Source organism: Struthio camelus, chromosome 2, assembly GCF_040807025.1.
Source record: "Struthio camelus isolate bStrCam1 chromosome 2, bStrCam1.hap1, whole genome shotgun sequence".
Lineage (NCBI taxonomy): Eukaryota > Metazoa > Chordata > Aves > Struthioniformes > Struthionidae > Struthio > Struthio camelus.
Window position 1 is genome coordinate 62,750,528 of NC_090943.1, and position 17,270 is coordinate 62,767,797.

The 17,270-nt window shown below is 43.4% G+C and overlaps 1 protein-coding gene across 1 annotated transcript; it reads right to left on the minus strand.

Annotated features, from left to right (window-relative positions):
- Positions 1-1,021: 1,021 nt before the first annotated feature.
- PDIA4 (protein disulfide isomerase family A member 4) lies at positions 1,022-16,195 on the minus strand. The gene is made up of 10 exons (XM_068936067.1): positions 16,024-16,195; positions 10,228-10,405; positions 7,105-7,310; positions 6,348-6,486; positions 5,544-5,749; positions 4,756-4,914; positions 3,145-3,296; positions 2,605-2,761; positions 2,283-2,516; positions 1,022-1,691 (listed from the first exon to the last, which is right to left on the minus strand). Exons 1-10 carry the CDS (start codon positions 16,121-16,123, stop codon positions 1,276-1,278), a joined length of 1,947 nt encoding a protein of 648 aa, XP_068792168.1. The 5' UTR covers positions 16,124-16,195; the 3' UTR covers positions 1,022-1,275.
- Positions 16,196-17,270: the final 1,075 nt, after the last annotated feature.

A 17,270-nucleotide genomic window follows, 5' to 3' on the forward strand; every position in this document is an offset into this window, starting at 1 on the left:
GGCAGGACTTTCCTCACTACTCAGGACAGTCAATAGTCCAGATGTGCCAAGATCAATCCTTTCAAACACATTTTTAGTTTGGGATTTTTCATTTTAGCCATTGGTAACCCAATTGTCTAAACCCTGCCAACATTCCCAGTTCTTTATTTCACCTTCTCTTTAATTAATGAGAATTTGGCACTTTTAGCAGGAAGAACTCCCTGAACTAAGTAATTTGGCCAAAACGTAGCTCAAGCGCTTTAGAAGACAATCCTTGATGTCTAAGTCTGGCCAGCCTGACATGGCCTAAGAGTTTATGGATGTATCTAAATTACATCATTCCACATCAAAATCCACTTTTAAGCACAAATACAACTGCTCCGTGCTCTACTTGGCATGTGACCATCTCTTGTGCATGCAGTAACTGCCATAGGAAGAAAGTGCATCAGAAGGTCTCACTCTACTTCCTCAAAAAAGGATCACTACCAAACAGCAGTTTCTCCACCTTAACCTTTTTCTTCAAGAAAAAGAGACCCAGAACATACAAATTTGACACCAGAACTCCAAGCATTACCTTTCAGTAGATGCTCTTTCTTTGAAGCTACAACTACTCCAAACATAATTGGGAAGATCTCCATATAAATGGGTAAGTATCAGCAGGTACAGAGAGGCCAATTAGAAAAAACACTGGTATTTTAGCATCACTGTCTCTGCAGAAATATACAAAGCAAAAGCAGCCTGGACCAGGGCATATTTAGTTAGCATGTTGCTGTGTCTGATTTCAGAAAAACTAATTTGTCTACAGTTTAGAAATCCCCTTCTTACCCTCAATGAATACAATGATACAGTCAAACGAATGTGTATTCAAAAACACAACAGAAGAGAGCTTGGTTCAAACCAAACATGAAACTCGCAATACCATACCAACAAATAAGAGACAAAAAGAAACCTGTTTGGCAGAGGGATTTCCCTCTCCCCTTCTTTTTGGTAAAAATCTTTTAACTTGAAGAGCTGTACTGGAATCAAAGAATCAAGTTCAAGATAGTCACAAAAAATAAAGGATGTATTTTTCTCCAAAGATCAAAATCATAACTAATGTAAGACATTCATGTCAGAGAGAAGTTCAGTGTCCAGAAAAGACTTTTCTGCAATACAAAAAAAAAGACACTGCAATTGCTTTACTGCTCAAGAATTTCCTTGCTCAGACTGCTGAATTCTTTTCTCAACAAGTTTTGTCAGTAACTTGCTTTAAACTACAATGTACAAACAATTCTTTCTTCACCACCCTCTTGTTATCTAAAGCTCTTCTTTTGTTCTGGAGAGTTTTGTCGCATGTTCCTCTATAAATTTGCTCAAATGCTCTAAATCTCTGTCCCCGCCTTCAAATTTAATAGGGTTGTTCTTCTTGTCCCTCGGAGCAAAGTAGATAGTGGGGAATCCCTCCACTTTGTAGCGGTCACTTGTCACATCATTGGCAGTAGCATCCATCTTGGCTATGACTAGATTTTTCTCATTCCTGTATTTTTTGCCTAGCTCAGTATACACAGGTTCTAGTTTCTTGCAGTGTCCACACCACGGAGCATAGAACTCTATGAGAACATCATTCTTTGGATCCATTACTATAGTATCAAACGTTTTACCCACTACCACTTTTACAGGCCCTTTGTTATTTTTTGGCACTGGCTGGGACTTCACAATAGGCTTCAGTTTTCCTAGGAGGAAGCAAAACATACACCATTTATTAGAGTACAGTAAGAGCAATCCTTATGATCTCTACTAAGGAAAAAAGAGCAAGAGCAAAAGAGCAAGAAAAAGAGCAATATATCTTCCCGCCAGGGAAGCCGTAAACTCATCCCTGCATGAAACGTGGGTTAGCTTGCTGGCAACATCTTATTACGATAAGCTTGTGAAATATGGACAGCAGAATTTGTTTCACAGTTCCCTGGAAGCACTCTCCCTCTTTTTAGGGATGTCCATCAACAACGTATTAGATGCACAGCGATGATACTAGCCATGAATATAAGTGATCAACTACTGGCACTTCAAAGCTACAAGTTACTAGGCTTGCCAAATAATATACTGAATACTCGAATCTAGCCAGATGTCACACTGCAGTCCAGACAAAGTTAATGAACTGAGATTAAAAGAAGGGGTAAAAGAGGCATTCAAAAGCTGTAAGCCACCAAACACTAGAAGGTTGCATATAAGATTTTTTTTATTGATTGTAGCCATAGTCTCAAAAAAAAACTATTGGAAGGAAAAATGGTTTTTATATAAGAAGAATTATATTTTAGAAACCGTACCTTTTTTGAATGCCAGCACAAACTGCCGGAGTACATCAGAGTCAAACTCTTCTGGCTCCATAGCATACTTCTTGCCACCTTCATCCAGGATTGCCACGTTGACATCCTCTCCACTCTCAATCAGGCCCAAATCTTTTATTTCAGAGGAATAGTCTTCCTCATCAGAGACAGCAAAAACATATTCGGGGAAGTCTTTGGCCACTTCCAGGACTTTGCCTCTCCAGTACTGGGTAGCTGAAGTCACCAGAACACAACAAGATTAGTGATCTAGCTACTGTTTTCTTCCTCATGAAGGAGATCAACGTAATCCTAGTTAACTTACCAACACGATAATCAAAACCAAAGTCTACAGTATAATAGACAACCACTAGAGGACGCTTAGCATATCTCTTGGCCTCATTGGAAGGCTTGCGATGACCAACTAGAGGTAAGGCATGTTTTAGCACATGCTCTTTAATCTCTGATCCGTCTGTAGAATCCTGTTTAGGGAAAAGTCCAGAAAAAAGGATTTAAGTGACATTTTTGTTAGACATTACTGCAAGATAACGTCTGTGTATGCACAAATGAGAGAGGAGGCATGTCATGCACAGTGCCCTTACCATATCCTTCAAATCCTAGAGCACTATAGATATTTTAGTATTCCACCTTTAGATTAACTAATAGTATGGTAATTTATTAAGAGTATGTAACCTCTGGGTTCACTTCATGAAGCTTATTAGAACAAAGAAGCATAAAGCAGGTTGCCTCAGATATTTAATAAAGTATTTCCAACAGGAAGATGTCAGATGCTCATATATACAAGAGTAAAGAGCCTTCTTATAAATTTGTGATCAAACTTTGTCGCTTTGGACCAACTACTCACTTTAAGATCCAACACATGCATCTTCGGCTCATGCTTTGACTGAAATTTTTCTGGCTGCATGACAACCAGTTTTCCAGGAGACACTTTCAATAATTTTGCAATCTCATTGCTGAAGGTATGATGAAACTTGTAATCTTCTCTTAGAGTGTTAGCTGAAAAATTAAGATTAGGGAGAGGGAAGAGGAAAGATCATCAAGGAATGAACTAAGAGCCTCTGAATTAAACCTTGGAACTGCACTGCAAGGCAATTCTCTTCCCATTCTCAGAGACTTGGATTGCAGCAAAGTCCCAGAGACAAGTCTTGCCATCTTTCAATTGTTTCCACTTCTCTTCCAAACAGGGAGAGAAGTATGTGAAAAAGGATATACAGCATACAATTTGAATAGCCCTATTTGAATGCTTTTGAATAACTCAGCTGCTTTGAAGCCTTACTCCAAAAGCTACAAAACCTTGAACAGCTTCAAAAACATACACAATGAAGCCCCTATCAGTCTCCTAACTCTTGGCTTTTCCCCAAACAAAATAGAGCTGGGAGGGAACTTTTCCGCCATAGCACATGGGTTGACTAGAAGACAATCTGTAGAACAGTTCTGTACCTTTTACTCTGCTGGAATAGCCAAAGCTCTGAATCCAACTGTTAAGTGATGGCAGCCCCAGAAGCAGGCATAGCCATAGGGAAAGGAATTGCCCACATTGCCCTCCAAACTGGCAGAGCCCAAGAGTGGCTCTGAGTAGTTTGAGCATGCAAAACAGATTGATTAGAGGGACTGAGGCAGCAGTGCTTGGCCTCTTCTGTGTGGTAGAAGATACTGTTAACAGGACCAGTGTGTCATGTCAGAGGGGGTTTCAAGAACACGTTACCAGGGATGGTTGTGCTATACCAGTCCAGAGATGGACAATGATGAGCAAAGGCCCCTTCTAGCCCATTTTCACGTTCTTACTAGAGAGAGACTTCCCAGACTCTAGCATCCACCTAGAAAGAGCCTGCTGCTTCAGCTGAACAAAGCAAGTCCCTACTTCGTATCATGCCTTTCACCTCTCCCAACATCCATCCTCACACACTCCTCTATAGGACTTTTTACTTGCCTCTCAGCCTGTCCCTGCCAGCACAATTACAAAACTGCTTTTTTCTCCTTTCTTCTTCCCTGTTCCTGACTCAGCACCTTTCTGTGGCAGATGAGCTTTCTCCTTTTTCCGGGCTCCCCACCCCAAAGACATTCAGCAGAGCACAGCATCTGGCACTGTCAGATGGGAAACCACATCAGATGACAAAACTAGACAGGCTTTAAGCCAAGAACATGTAATTTGTTCCTCAACTAGGAATTTTCCTTCCTCTCTAGTTCTCATGTTTTAGAAACACATAATACTAAGATCTCCTGTTACTGGCAAACTGATACATTAACTATATCCTCAAAGTCTGGTGTGAGATTCCCCCCCCCCTCCCCCCACCTTGAATGCAAGTGAAAGACCATCCTCTAATCCCCCTCCCCTCTTTCCCCTCCAACCTCCCCACTGAACTAAGAGCAGAAATAAAGAAGCTCTCTTGCCTATGCTCAAAAGGTCCTGGGCAGAATCCCAAGCTTTTGCTTAGTATTTTAAAATATTCTTTACCTGCTTCCTGATACAGCAGATACTTTTTGTCGGTCTCTCCACTAAAAACACCAATGATGATAACATCGTCCCCATCTTTCAGAAATTCCTGTACCTGTTTGGTAGCCTGGATCTGCTTGGATGGAGGACCAGCCTGCTCAATCATGTAATCGACAATACCTGTGAGAGACAAAAGCCCCCCGCCCCCCGCAAGAAATTGCTTAGAACATTTACTCATCTGAGAGGTTCAGAGGTTCTCCCTCTCTGGGAAACAAGATATTCAGCAATGCCATGGACAGCATTCTGTGCACACCATAACCAAATGACACTAAATCTAGATTTCTTTCAGGTTACTGGCCTTGCAAGCAACCAGCCTTTCTGAAATTCAAGGCCGTTCACTATCTCCTGACCCTGTCATGAGGCAAAGTTCTGCTTGAAAATTCTTAAGTCTCTTCTCATATTAAAAACCAGTACTGAACACTGCCAGCCCTTACTGAGCATTCCTCACAGTGTAATTAATAGCTGCCCATTTACTTACAGTGCCACTGCTTTATCACGTCTTTCACTTATTTTATGTTAAAAGCAGCTAATGGTACCAGCTGGTGAAAAGATGCTGTAAAAATGAGATACAACTTTATCCTGTTGTCCTGTTTAGGTACGAGAGCAGGTTTTTTCAAATTCCCTCAGCTACCTCAGAACCAGATTTTAAGTGAAATACCATTCCTATGATGTGAACATGTTTGTAAGCTCTATAGGTAGGTCAATAAATCTGTGGTCAAGCCCTTAGAAAATATGGGAAGTTATAATACCATATTTTTCTCGTGGACCATTGTAGTCATAAGGTTTGCCCTTGCGGAAGATTTTCAGAGTTGGATAGCCAGTAACATCAAACTTCTTAGCAAGCTCAGTTTCAGCAGTGGCATCGACTTTAGCCAGGGGAATAGGAGGTGTGCGCTTGCTGAGCTCCTGGGCAGCCTTCTCATATTCTGGAGCAAGCCTTTTGCAGTGTCCACACCTACGGAAAGGTGAGAGGGAAGTAAGATTGCCTTTTCTAAGCCATAAGTCCTACTAGGTACCTTCCACAGCTGAAGTGTTCTAAGCTTTCCTGAATGGAGAAAGTGAAAATGAGATTATTCACTTCAACCTATGGAAGAAAGTCTCAGACTAGGAAGACTTGTTTCTCCAATCCAAAACTAGCCTCTGTGCTTGCCTCCGCATTACTGTGCTAGCTTTGTTTTTAGAGATTTAAATTTTTAAATTAAGGACAAACCCTCTCCAAGAGTTCGCAATACCTCCCAACATGCTCCCAGCTTAGTAAACACGGAGAACCTCCAAGAAACAAACTGCACAGGCAGTTAAGTTCTGGGACTCTTCCCTTGCTGAGACATAGATCCAGTTTAGTCTTCAAGTGGCTTATAATATGATTTTAGGTCCAGATTACAACTGATATACAGAGCTAGACACATCTGCACAGTATTGAGACAAGCCACTTAAGAGGCATCATTACAGAAAAACATTGTATCTGGCAGTTATCAGCCCCTGCCTGTTAGTTTTATCAACTCTGTTCAGGACAGCTGTGGTAGAAAAGCAGAGGCAACTGACTTCTTGCTTACCACGGGGCATAGAACTCCACGAGAATTATGTCAGCACCATTCACAACCTCATCAAAATTATCCTGGGTCAATACCAGGGTAGCTTCTGGCGGAGGGGTCCAGTTGGGATCAGAAACTTCCTTGACTTTAGCCACAATAGCTGAAAGACAGTTCAATTGCCCAATTAGCGAGTTAGCATCATCCTATCTGTAGTATACCAAATGTGAGAACCGATAGGAACATTCTGAAATCACAGTTGCAAGCATCAATGAAACATACAGTCAGTATTGCCAAGCATCCCTTTAACATGTCCTCCAACCCACAGCAGAGTATCTTAATTATGCAGAGCACAAGCCTATACCTTCAGTGTTTCATGACTCCATCTCAAAACAGTCAAAAATATTGTTTTCCCCTTATGACTAGCCTGAAATTGGATATATTTATTAAGAAACAAGTAGCAGTTCTGAATCCACTGTTAATATACAGACCTGGTGTTTCCAGTTGGCTAATCCTTCTGCAAGCATAAGATTACCTCCTCTTTAGTCAATGATATTTCTAGAAACCTTCCATCAGTAACTACACTACCTGTTGAACTGTCTTCTAGCCTGCAGCCAATCTAGAAGCTTAAATAAAATTAAGGTCATAGTTATTTTGCTTATGGTAATGGAACTCAATCAAAGCCCTTTATAGGGGTCCCAATGAACAGTTCCCATGTTAACAGCCAAGATAATATACTTTTTCGCTTTGTTACAGAGAAACACAAAGGACTGATGCTTACCATCTTCTGTTCGAGCGCCATCATAGTCAACAGGTTGACCTTTCTTCAGAATTTTGATGGTTGGGTAGCCACTAACATCAAAACGACTTGCTAGTGAAGTGGCCGCAGTAGCATCAATTTTGGCAACTGGAATAGGAGGGTCATTTTCCTTCAGAGTTTTGGCTATCTTTTCATATTCGGGAGCAAACTGCTTGCAATGTCCGCACCTGTCAGAGGGAGAAGAAGAAACAAGTAAACAAATAAACGCACAACAGATCTGAAGGGTGTTTTGTTACTCTGCACTTCCAGGTCTTCTGCAAGATGTTCACACCATCAACACAAGAATGTTTCTTCTTATTAAGTTTTCAGATCCTTGATCGATACAGAGGGTAATTGTAGCTAACGTGTTGTTCTGTTAAGTACACTAGAATAAAGGCATAGAAGTGCTGTCTACGCAGCATTTGATTCCTGGATTTGTGCCATTCAGTTTTCACTATAGCTCTTGTTTTCAAGTGATTAATGTGTTAATCAGAAGTTTACCATGCCCATAGCATTATGTGATTGCTTTTTCAGCCAAAAGCTAGCATTTCCATATGCAGTTCCTAGCACCATTGCAAAAAAAGGTTTCCAACAACTGCTTTACAACAAGGCTGCAGGTCTCATAATGCTTCTCCTCCCTGCCCCTCAAATATTGTCTCTTGGACTTCAGCTTCTCCTTCATCTGGATCCACCTTCTCCAGCTGCGAGCCTAAACCAAGCTAAAAGGGAAAACAAACTAGAAATTCACTAAGCCTAATGAAATCTCACATCCATCATAACGCAGATACTGCTCTCTGACATCAGCGTTCTTTGGGAAGAACAGACATTCCTGCTACAAAAGTTGGCAGGACAGAGGACACCAGTACAGGAAAACCTGAGTATAGCTGGATAAGCTGAAGGTAACAATGAAAAAAGGGAAACGTAGCATGCAATAGACAGTCTGTACTCTCTGGCCTCCCCCCTAACAGGAGGGAGAGTAAAGAGAAAAGTGCTATTTAGTCTGTGACGACCATGCGTCTTTTCGCTCAGTTCAGTTAAGCTTTGTGTTAAGCTTTCATGCAGACAAGCTAGCTACGCTTGCAGAGAAAGTACCTAGGGCCAAGCAGGGATGGGTTTCTATGTGATGAGACTCAACATAGTTTAGTCATAATATAAAAACACCTCAGTCAAGATCATTATTCCCCCTTCTCCCATTAAAAGACTAGAAAAGGACCAGCAAACGTAAGAGTCCCTTTACATCTCTAAGCCATGAAGGAAAAGAGGTTGTTTGCAACACTAACTCAGCAACTTGACTGCAAATGCATTCTCTTATTTTTTCCTCCGATCTCATTTTTGTCCATAAAAATGGAAGAGAAGATACTTTCTGACCTAAATTATTTGTCTCAGTTATACACAGGTGAATCCATGGTAGTTCTCTGAAATGCTCTGGAGTTCCTCAGTGTACCCTTAAGCTATGTCCTTACTCCCACCACATCCTTCTGGCAAGAGCAGTGATTTGAATGCTAAGAGAAGGAAAACCTTCTGGTAATTCCCCTGCTAGGGAAGCCTCCTCCAGTGATATGAGTGCAGAAGTTCTCAGTGAGGCAACAAGACATGGTAATAAGCCACCATACCACACTGCATTATGAGTTTTCTGGGACTCACCAGGACCCACGAGCACCAATACAAGAAAAAAAAAAATCAAGCTGCTCCTGCCGAGAGCAGAGCAACCCCTGAAAAAGCAAGCAATTCTTCTACTACAGCTTAAAGTCATTTTTGCTTCATGATTGGATTTTGTATGAACCTTTTGGAATGAATAATCAACCAGCCACAGAAACAGATAGGTTGGAAGGTACCACCAGAGGTCACCTAGTCCAGCTTCCTGCTCAAAGCATGTCTTGTTGGACCAGGTTGCTCAGAGCCCCATTCAGCCCAGTTTGAGTACATCAAAGGATTAAGAATCCACAGCCTCTGTGGACAGCCTGCTATAGCATCTGACCACCCTCCTGTGGAAAGTTTTTCCTTACAATTGGGAATTTCCCTGCGTCCCACTGCCTCTCATCCTTCCACTTGCACTTCTGAGAAGAATGACTCTGTCCTACCTCTATCCTCCCAGAGGACGATAAGCTCTCCCTTCAGCCTACTCTCCTCAAGGCTGAGTAAACTCAAGTTTCCTCAGTTTTACTTCTATGTCATGTGCCTTAGCCCCCCATGCACCTTGATAGCCCTCCACTGGGCTACGTCACTATTTCTTCTACGAGGAGCTCCAAACTGGATACAGCACTCCAGATGCAGTCCTGTAAGTGCAGAATATATCTGAGAAAGCGCTGCTCTTAACCTGCTGACTACACTCTCACTAATACAGCCCAGGATGCATTTGGCCTTCTCAGCAGCAAAGGTACACTGTTGGCTCACACCCATCTTGTCATCCACAAGGCACCCTAGGGCTTTTGCTGCAAAGCTGCTTTTCAGTCACTCAACTGCCAGCCTGCGCAGCTGCATGGAGTTATGCCCACACCAGGGATGCAGTAAGAGAATCAAGAGTCCCCTCTTCCAGAAACTTCTGCATAGCCCAAAGAGCCAGACATATCCACCCTGTGAGTACAGCAGCTCCATCTCTACTTCATAACAAGCCCTGAGCAAGGACAAAAGCAGGGTGTGCTTCTCTTGGCATGGGAACCCTCAGAATGACCCACATCTGCAGGGAAAATGCAAGCTGCTCTATCATCTGGCACACAGGCAGATAAATGAGTACCTGCTGGGGAAGAATTGCCCCCTCCCCCCCCAAACCAAGACTACAGCAGAGTCCAGTGCTTCTTTTAGAAGCCAGTTACTCCTGCATCACCTTTAAAACAGCCTGTATTCTTAAACCAATCATGATCCAGACCTCTGCTTTTACTATCACAGCTCTTCTTCATGGTAGTAAGCTACTGGCACCTTCTCATTCCCTAAAATCATTTAAAGATATCTAGGGAAAACAAATAAAAAACCCCAAGCATCTCTTCTGAGAACCACCCCAAATAAAGCTCACTTTTCAGGAGGGTGTACTGTCAAGAAAACCCTTCATGCCCACCCCAAGGTTAAGGAAGGGCTGAACACACAGGGATACTGCAACCCCAAACTCACCATGGTGCATAGAACTCCAGCAGCACAGTGTCCTTGTCTGCAGTAAAGGTATCAAAGTTTGCATCATTTAAGACTAACACACCATTTTCTTCTTTAACTTCAGAATCATCTTCATCTTCATCATCCTCGTCGTCATCGTCATCTTCATCATCATCAGCTTCTTCTTTTGCAAGGGATTCTGGAAAAATAAAACCGCAATACAAATTGTTTCAAAGTTAATGTTAGAACAGCACTCCCAGGTTAAAGACAAATTTAAGTATATTCTGTGGTTAACAAGGGTATCTAAATAGGTTAGTTACTGGTCCACATAACAACGACGGGGTACCTGAGGTTGCAAAGAGCCTGAATTCTAATGGTCCCATTTTACTTCAGAGTGCACTATGCCAGCTGACAATACCAGTATTTCAAAGTGTCAACACGTTAATTTGCTCTTCAGAGCAAAATACATCATGAATACAGTGAGCATTAATACATACAGACCTACGACAGTCTCTACCAAGAGAAACTGGGTACCTTGTTGAAATGCAGGAAGCAGGGCTCCAGACACATTTAGTTGGGCAAGAGCACACAAATTACACCTGAATTCAGATAGAAGTCCACCATCATGCAGCTAACAGCTGCCCATCCCCTCAAACACAGCAGCGTGTGACTGGAAAAATCTAGGTATCTTTTACAGCAGACGTTATCCGTTCCCATGCTTCCCTTATGGTGCTACAGATGTAGCAAGTAAGGATACAACTTTCACGCTCTGCAAGTCTGAAGGTCTGATAAACAACAGACATGCCTGCTATAATCTCAAACGCTATCATTTTGCTACTAGCAAGGCAGTTTAGAGGTGGCGCATCAAAATTATCCCTGTCCCCGATCCCTCCATCCCACTCTTGCCACCTCAGTGTATTTTGCTCTCAATTAGAGAGATGTTTCAGGTCTCTCATTTACTAAAGAGGCTTTCCTCACACAAGAGCATCACTCCACTTGCTGGCTCTGAATCAGCATCAGTCCATGCAAGGAATGTAGAAATGAATAAAAAAAACTGTCACAGGAAGTCCTGCGTAAGCCTACTTCCACGTATCTAGCAGATACAGGGTGTACCCTTCTGGGATACACAGAGTAAAAACAACTTCAGGAGGAACCCTTTCATTTAACGAGACTGAAGGGTTTGTTGTTGAGCAGTGTTTTTCCAAGGGGAAAATAGATTTGCTACATTACAGAATCAAGGTTAGCACACTAAATCTGAAGCTGGGATACTTCAACCAATTCATTCATTCCTGGCTTGGAAATGAGATGGTTTGTTTAATAAAAGAACATGTGAGGGACTAAATAAACATTTTTATCTCTTAAAATTGTTATCATTCAAGGTAAACAGGCCTTACTGAATGATCTTAAAGGAATTTAAGCCACAGAATAAGCCATGAAGCATCTCCCATCCCAAGTGTAAACCATACATCAGCAAAATTGATGTCCTTTTAGCCAACCACTGGAAGCCTCAGTATTTAAAAATAAATATAGAGAGAAAACTAAAGATTTCCTTGTTCAAAACTACTCTCCAATTTAAGTCTAGTAAGCTTGCAACTAAGCTAGCAGGAGTGACTGCTGTAAAACAAACCACGTACACATAACTAACTAATTCAGGACAAGAATTCTGAATATATTCTGACTTCACTTGGGGTTCAGGATTTCAGAACGAGAAACACAATATCCAATGAGCTGGTACAATAAAATGGCAGAGGGGGAAAAGAGGGAAGGGACAGAAAAAGAGCTGTTCTTGGATGAACAGCAGACCATAACGAGTAATCTCACTGCAGACAGAAAATGGGTATTCTAGTTGAATGGCATCATTCTATTAAAAGAAGGTATTAAAAAAAAAAAAGGAACGTTTATCCCCTCAAAAAAAAACCCCCACACAATACCCACTGCTGTGGAAAATGTATTGCTTCTGATTAGGTCCCATATTTACCTAACAGCAAAACATAAGCTTCTGATGTAGTGAAGTCACAACAGATCATTCATCACACAAAAGTCACCTGGACACAGATTAAGGTTCCTTAACTACTGCCATTTCATCTCATCTAAAAAGTAACTCCAAGCATTGATTTACAAGTGGACAATGCATTCTATGTTACTATTTCAGAGCACTTAGGAATGAAATAACCCTTAAAAACACACTTAAAGAGAATTATTACCACATTCTTTTACATATAGCAACACAGTGGTGAAGAGCTAGTTTTCAGAGCTGTTTAGCAGTCAAAACTTTCGTTGGTATCAGTGCTCACCAGTTTTGAGAGCTGCATTTCACTGCAGGGCATTCATGGCTGGCTCGTGCCTGAAATTCCCAGCAAGTTCTGCAAAGTTCATTGATTATTCCAAGCAAATCACCTCAGGCTATTTTTAGAGGCACAGAGATTTTTCTACCAAAATTAGTCAGTTAATTCTACTCATCTGTCTGAAATTAACCAGACTGCAGTCCTTGTATCTACTTATTATGTATCATTCCCTCCCCCCTGCCTGGCAAAAGACCATTGCAGTTAGGATGGCATATGCTGACCGTTTGGAAAGATCAGAACTAAGTACCATCTGCAGCTAGTTTTGCACAAGTGAAGATGTTAGTATACTAGACCTATGATTACTGCAGCTTCTGTTACTATTTTTTCATCCTGAACATGTGTCCTATCTTTCACTGGAAGTACCTGCACACCACGCCAAATTAACACTTCTTTGATAGCAATACATTGTCATGGGAACTATGCACTCACTTCCTCCACCTCAGACAGAATCACAGAATAGTACCATGCAACAACAGGACACTGGTTCTTGGAGATATGCTTAAGGAGGACCTGCATTTCTATCCCCTACCCAAATAGCAGATCTATAGATTTCTGCTTAGGACTCCAAACTCATTTTGTATCATCTCTAGCTTCACTGAGACTTAGGTTTATCTTGGCTACCTCCAACCTCCCTCTCAGTGTCAGTGTTGAAGATCTGCTTTAAGCACCTCAAAGCATGGGGTCTTTTTTTTTTTTTTTTTTTTTTAAAAAAGAGACAAACTCTTCTGCATTACTAATTACATTTTGGAGTGATCAGATACCAAATGAGCTTTTAATTGTGATATCTGAATGTGCAAAAGTAGCTAATAAATATTTGTATAAGACAGTTCTTAAAAATAAAGTAATTCCAATCAAAACAATGTGCCTTTGTTTCTTAAAGCTACTTGCTAAACAGGTGGATAAGCTATTAAATGATAGCTTTAGGCTAACACTAGTCCTCCTGTAAAGTAGGGACAACTCCCATTTATTCCAACAAGAAGTTTTCAAAAGTTTCAACACATGAATGTCATCTTCGCAAGGATTTTTGTCCTGTATGTAACAGTCACCTTAAACTTCATGTGCACAAGTTTAGTTGGCAAAACTTTTTCGGCAAGATGGCCAACCTAACTGAAATTAATCCATATAATAATTTTGCTGAACTTTCAGAATTTATTGGAAATCCGGCCTACTTTCTGTTCAAGTAGGATGACTTCAATATCAAAAAGTTGCATCCGATAATCAGTGACTTCCGCATTCTGTTTGAAAGTCTCCTTTTGAGAAAGCCAGCTCTAAGGTCTGTCTTCCAGTCAGTGTCTTAGATAATTTTGCTCTTGAGAAACGAGAACAAACAAAACAAAAAAACAAACAACAAAAAAACAAAAAAGCCACCTGAGACTAACAATCTGTTGCAAGGTCATTCAAAAGCCCTTTTATAAAGCAGCTTTTCTCAGTGTTTTCTGTAGTGTAATAGCTACAGGATCCCTCCTTTTCCTTCGTTAACATGCAAAGAGCACAATGGTCAGAACCTGCCTATTACAATTTCTAGGCTAACCTTGCTGTGCGTGTACCTATCTGCTTTAACATTCTAGTCAAAGTTCATTTCCAAAAAACACACAACATGCCCCTACTGTTTCACCTGAACTCTTCCTTCACTTTCTGAAAAGCCAATGTACATAAGGTTACCATTTGCTGTAAAACAAATGCCTTGTTCCAATTTACATAGGTCTGCATTTCAATGGCAAAAATGGAAGTTGTCAACTACATTTATTTGTAAAACAGAAGATTTATAAAGTCTAATTCACAGTTTGGATACAGTTTTGAGAGATACAAGAGAAAGTTATTCAAATTGTGCAAGGATCAACATCAAACTTGCATATAGCAGCAAATACTTTTCCCCTTCACTGTTCGTCTTTGATCCTGAGGTTAACTCCTACAGAGGAATAGCACATTCGGGAAATACTGATGAAAACCCAGCCCGTCTGGAGCCTAAGGCTGAGTTCCTGTTGCCAGCCATGGGACTTCATTATAATATCACAATTAAATATTTCAATTAATGGAGGAAATTAATACTAGGCTTGTCATATGCTAAAACTGATGATAACAGTGTTCTAGTGAACAGAGAAGAAGCGTAAGTATAATTAAAAAAACTTCCTGAAAAAACAGGATAGTCTTCTTCAGTGTGAGCTGAAATAAGCGCATCCCCTTACTGCAGACACTGCATCTTGTAAAAGTCTTTCGGTCCTCACACATTAGAGTTTACTCAGGCAGCTAAGGAACCTGACATGAATGCATTTCTTTAAGTTTCAATGCCTGTTCAGCAAGCCAGAATTTGCAGGATAGGAGTTCAAGAAAGACTTCACCCAGAATCCATGCTCTCTAAATGCCCTCTAATACTTAACACGCAGCAAAGTTAATTTAGGAACTACAAAAGACATAAAATTTTTTTCAGTTTCTGATACACACTTAAAAAAAAGAGAACCACTTCAAAATATCCACAAACAGATTCTGAGCTTATATTTAAGTCAGAGTAAGTTTGTTTTTAAACTACTTTTGGAAGGGAGGAGACACACATCAGTGAAACGCAAACACAAGGAAAGAAAGTCACCCAAAAAAGCTAGCACCACACATAATTTCCTTCTGAAAAAGTATTCAATTTGAAATACAAAAAATGCACAGAACCCCGGAATTGGGGGGGGGGGGAAGTGCTCCTTAAGATAGGAAAATATTTATTGGTTATTGAGAAAAAGTAGTAATTACTAATATTGCTAATTTCTAGCTTTCAATTCCATATGTAGAAGAGGAGATCAGGCAGGGCTAGCTGCAAGGTAATAACGACTAATCTTGTGACAAAGAAGACGCTCCGAGAAGTTAAAACCCTCAAGAAGCAGACGGATTTTGTGAGCCCAGATTAGGAACCGAGCCCAGGCTCTAAGTTTCAGCCGAGGAGGTCTGAAAAAGGAGCGAAGAGCCAGGACCCGCAAAGCTTGCCTCCTGCAATTTCCCGACGCGTTCATACGAGCGCCCGATTCCGAAGGACAGGAATCGGGAGTTCAGGGACCTGTCTTTTCTGAACAGGATACCCCGGCCGCCAGCAGCCGAGGCACCGGTTCCCCGACAAGAGCCGGTTTACCCGAAGCCCAGCGCACCGGCGGGGCAAGGGAGGGCGGGCCGGTCCCCGCCCCCCAGCAGCCCCCAGCCCGGCAGCAGGCCTCAGCCAGCCCCAAACGCGCCGCCTTCCCCAGGCCATTTATTAACTGCGTCAGGCCTGGCGTTAACCAACACGTTTTAGCAAGTTATGAATAAAAGCCGGGAGCGGCGTACGACGGCTCTGCCGCGGCAGGGTGAGCGACGCACCGGGCAGCTTCTCGCCCCTTTCCAGGGGCGCTCTCCTGCTCTGGGCGGCCAGAGCCGTTAGCGGCGCCCCCTCCCCCCGCCAGGCCTCCCAACGGCCTCCCCCCACTCGGCCCCCCCCCCCGGGCAGCCCCACACTCACCTCCGCCGTCCTCCTCGGCCGCCCCGTCGCAGCGCGCCAGGATGGCCAGTTGGGCCAGCCCCAGGAGCAGCACCAGCAGCCAGACCCTGCTCAGCCTCATCCCGCCGCTGCCGCCCCCGGCCCGCCTCGCCTCCGCTCCCCTCGACCCGCCGCGCCGCGCCGCGCCCCGCCCCGCCCCGCCCGCCGCGCTCCTTGATTGGCCGGCGCGGCGCAACGCGGCCCGGCGGCCAATCCCCGCGCGCGCGCGTGCGGGCGAGCGCTCGCTCCTCCGGAGCGGCTACAGCCGCACGGGTCCCCGGGCGGGCGCCGCGAAGGCCTCGCACGCGGCCTTTCCCACCCCGCGGGCGCTACAGGCAGGCAGGCGCCTGCCCGACTGGCGCGCCGCGAGCAGCGCCGAGCCCGCTCACGCGCTCCACTCAGGCGCAGGAGGCAAAGCAGCGGGGGCGTGCGCACCTCTGTGCATAAAATTAGGCGCTTGCTCTGAGGTGCCTCTCCCCCATTGGCTGCCCGGGGGCCACCAATCGCCGCCTGCCACTAGTTTAAGCCGCAGCCGTCCTGCAGCCGGAGCGGGGAGGAGGCGAGCGGGCAGGCGGGGCAGCCCGGCCTCCCCGCGCGGGCGACAGGCCACATCGCCTTTCGGGATTGGCGGGGCGCGGCGAGGGGGCGGGGCGAGCGGGGGCAGTGGGCGGTGGGGGCCAGTGAGGGTGCGCCGCGTTGTCGGAGGGGGCGGGGCTGAGCGGCCCTGTGGTGGGGGGGGGGGAGGTCGGCGCGTGGCCGTGACCGTTGGCGCCGTAACCGTCTTCCGCTGTCGTTAGGGCTCCCGGAGCCGGAAAGTCCTGCTGTGACTGCAGAAAATTACTGTGACATAGAGGTCTTGACTAGGCGAGCTGCTCAAATAAGTTATTCAAATAACTTTAAGTGTTTACTCTTGAGAATGCCCTCAAAATGGAGAGATCTCATGGGGCTCAGGGGTGGTTGCGGAAAGAAAATCCATCTGTAATGTGATAAATGAACTACTGTAGGATATTACTACTTGCAATAGTACTATATTGCAAGTCTTGGACTGCTAATGTACGCGTAAGGGTGCATGCTGCAGCCCCTCTGTGTTATGCATAATTTTTTTTTTTTTTTTGGTATTTTCAGAAAGCCGTATTGAAATTGGAATGGTTTAGGTTGCTTATAAGAGAACAATACTTTACTAAGTCAGGTTTTTGCAAGAGTAACAGCCTTTACTAGTCAACAAAAGC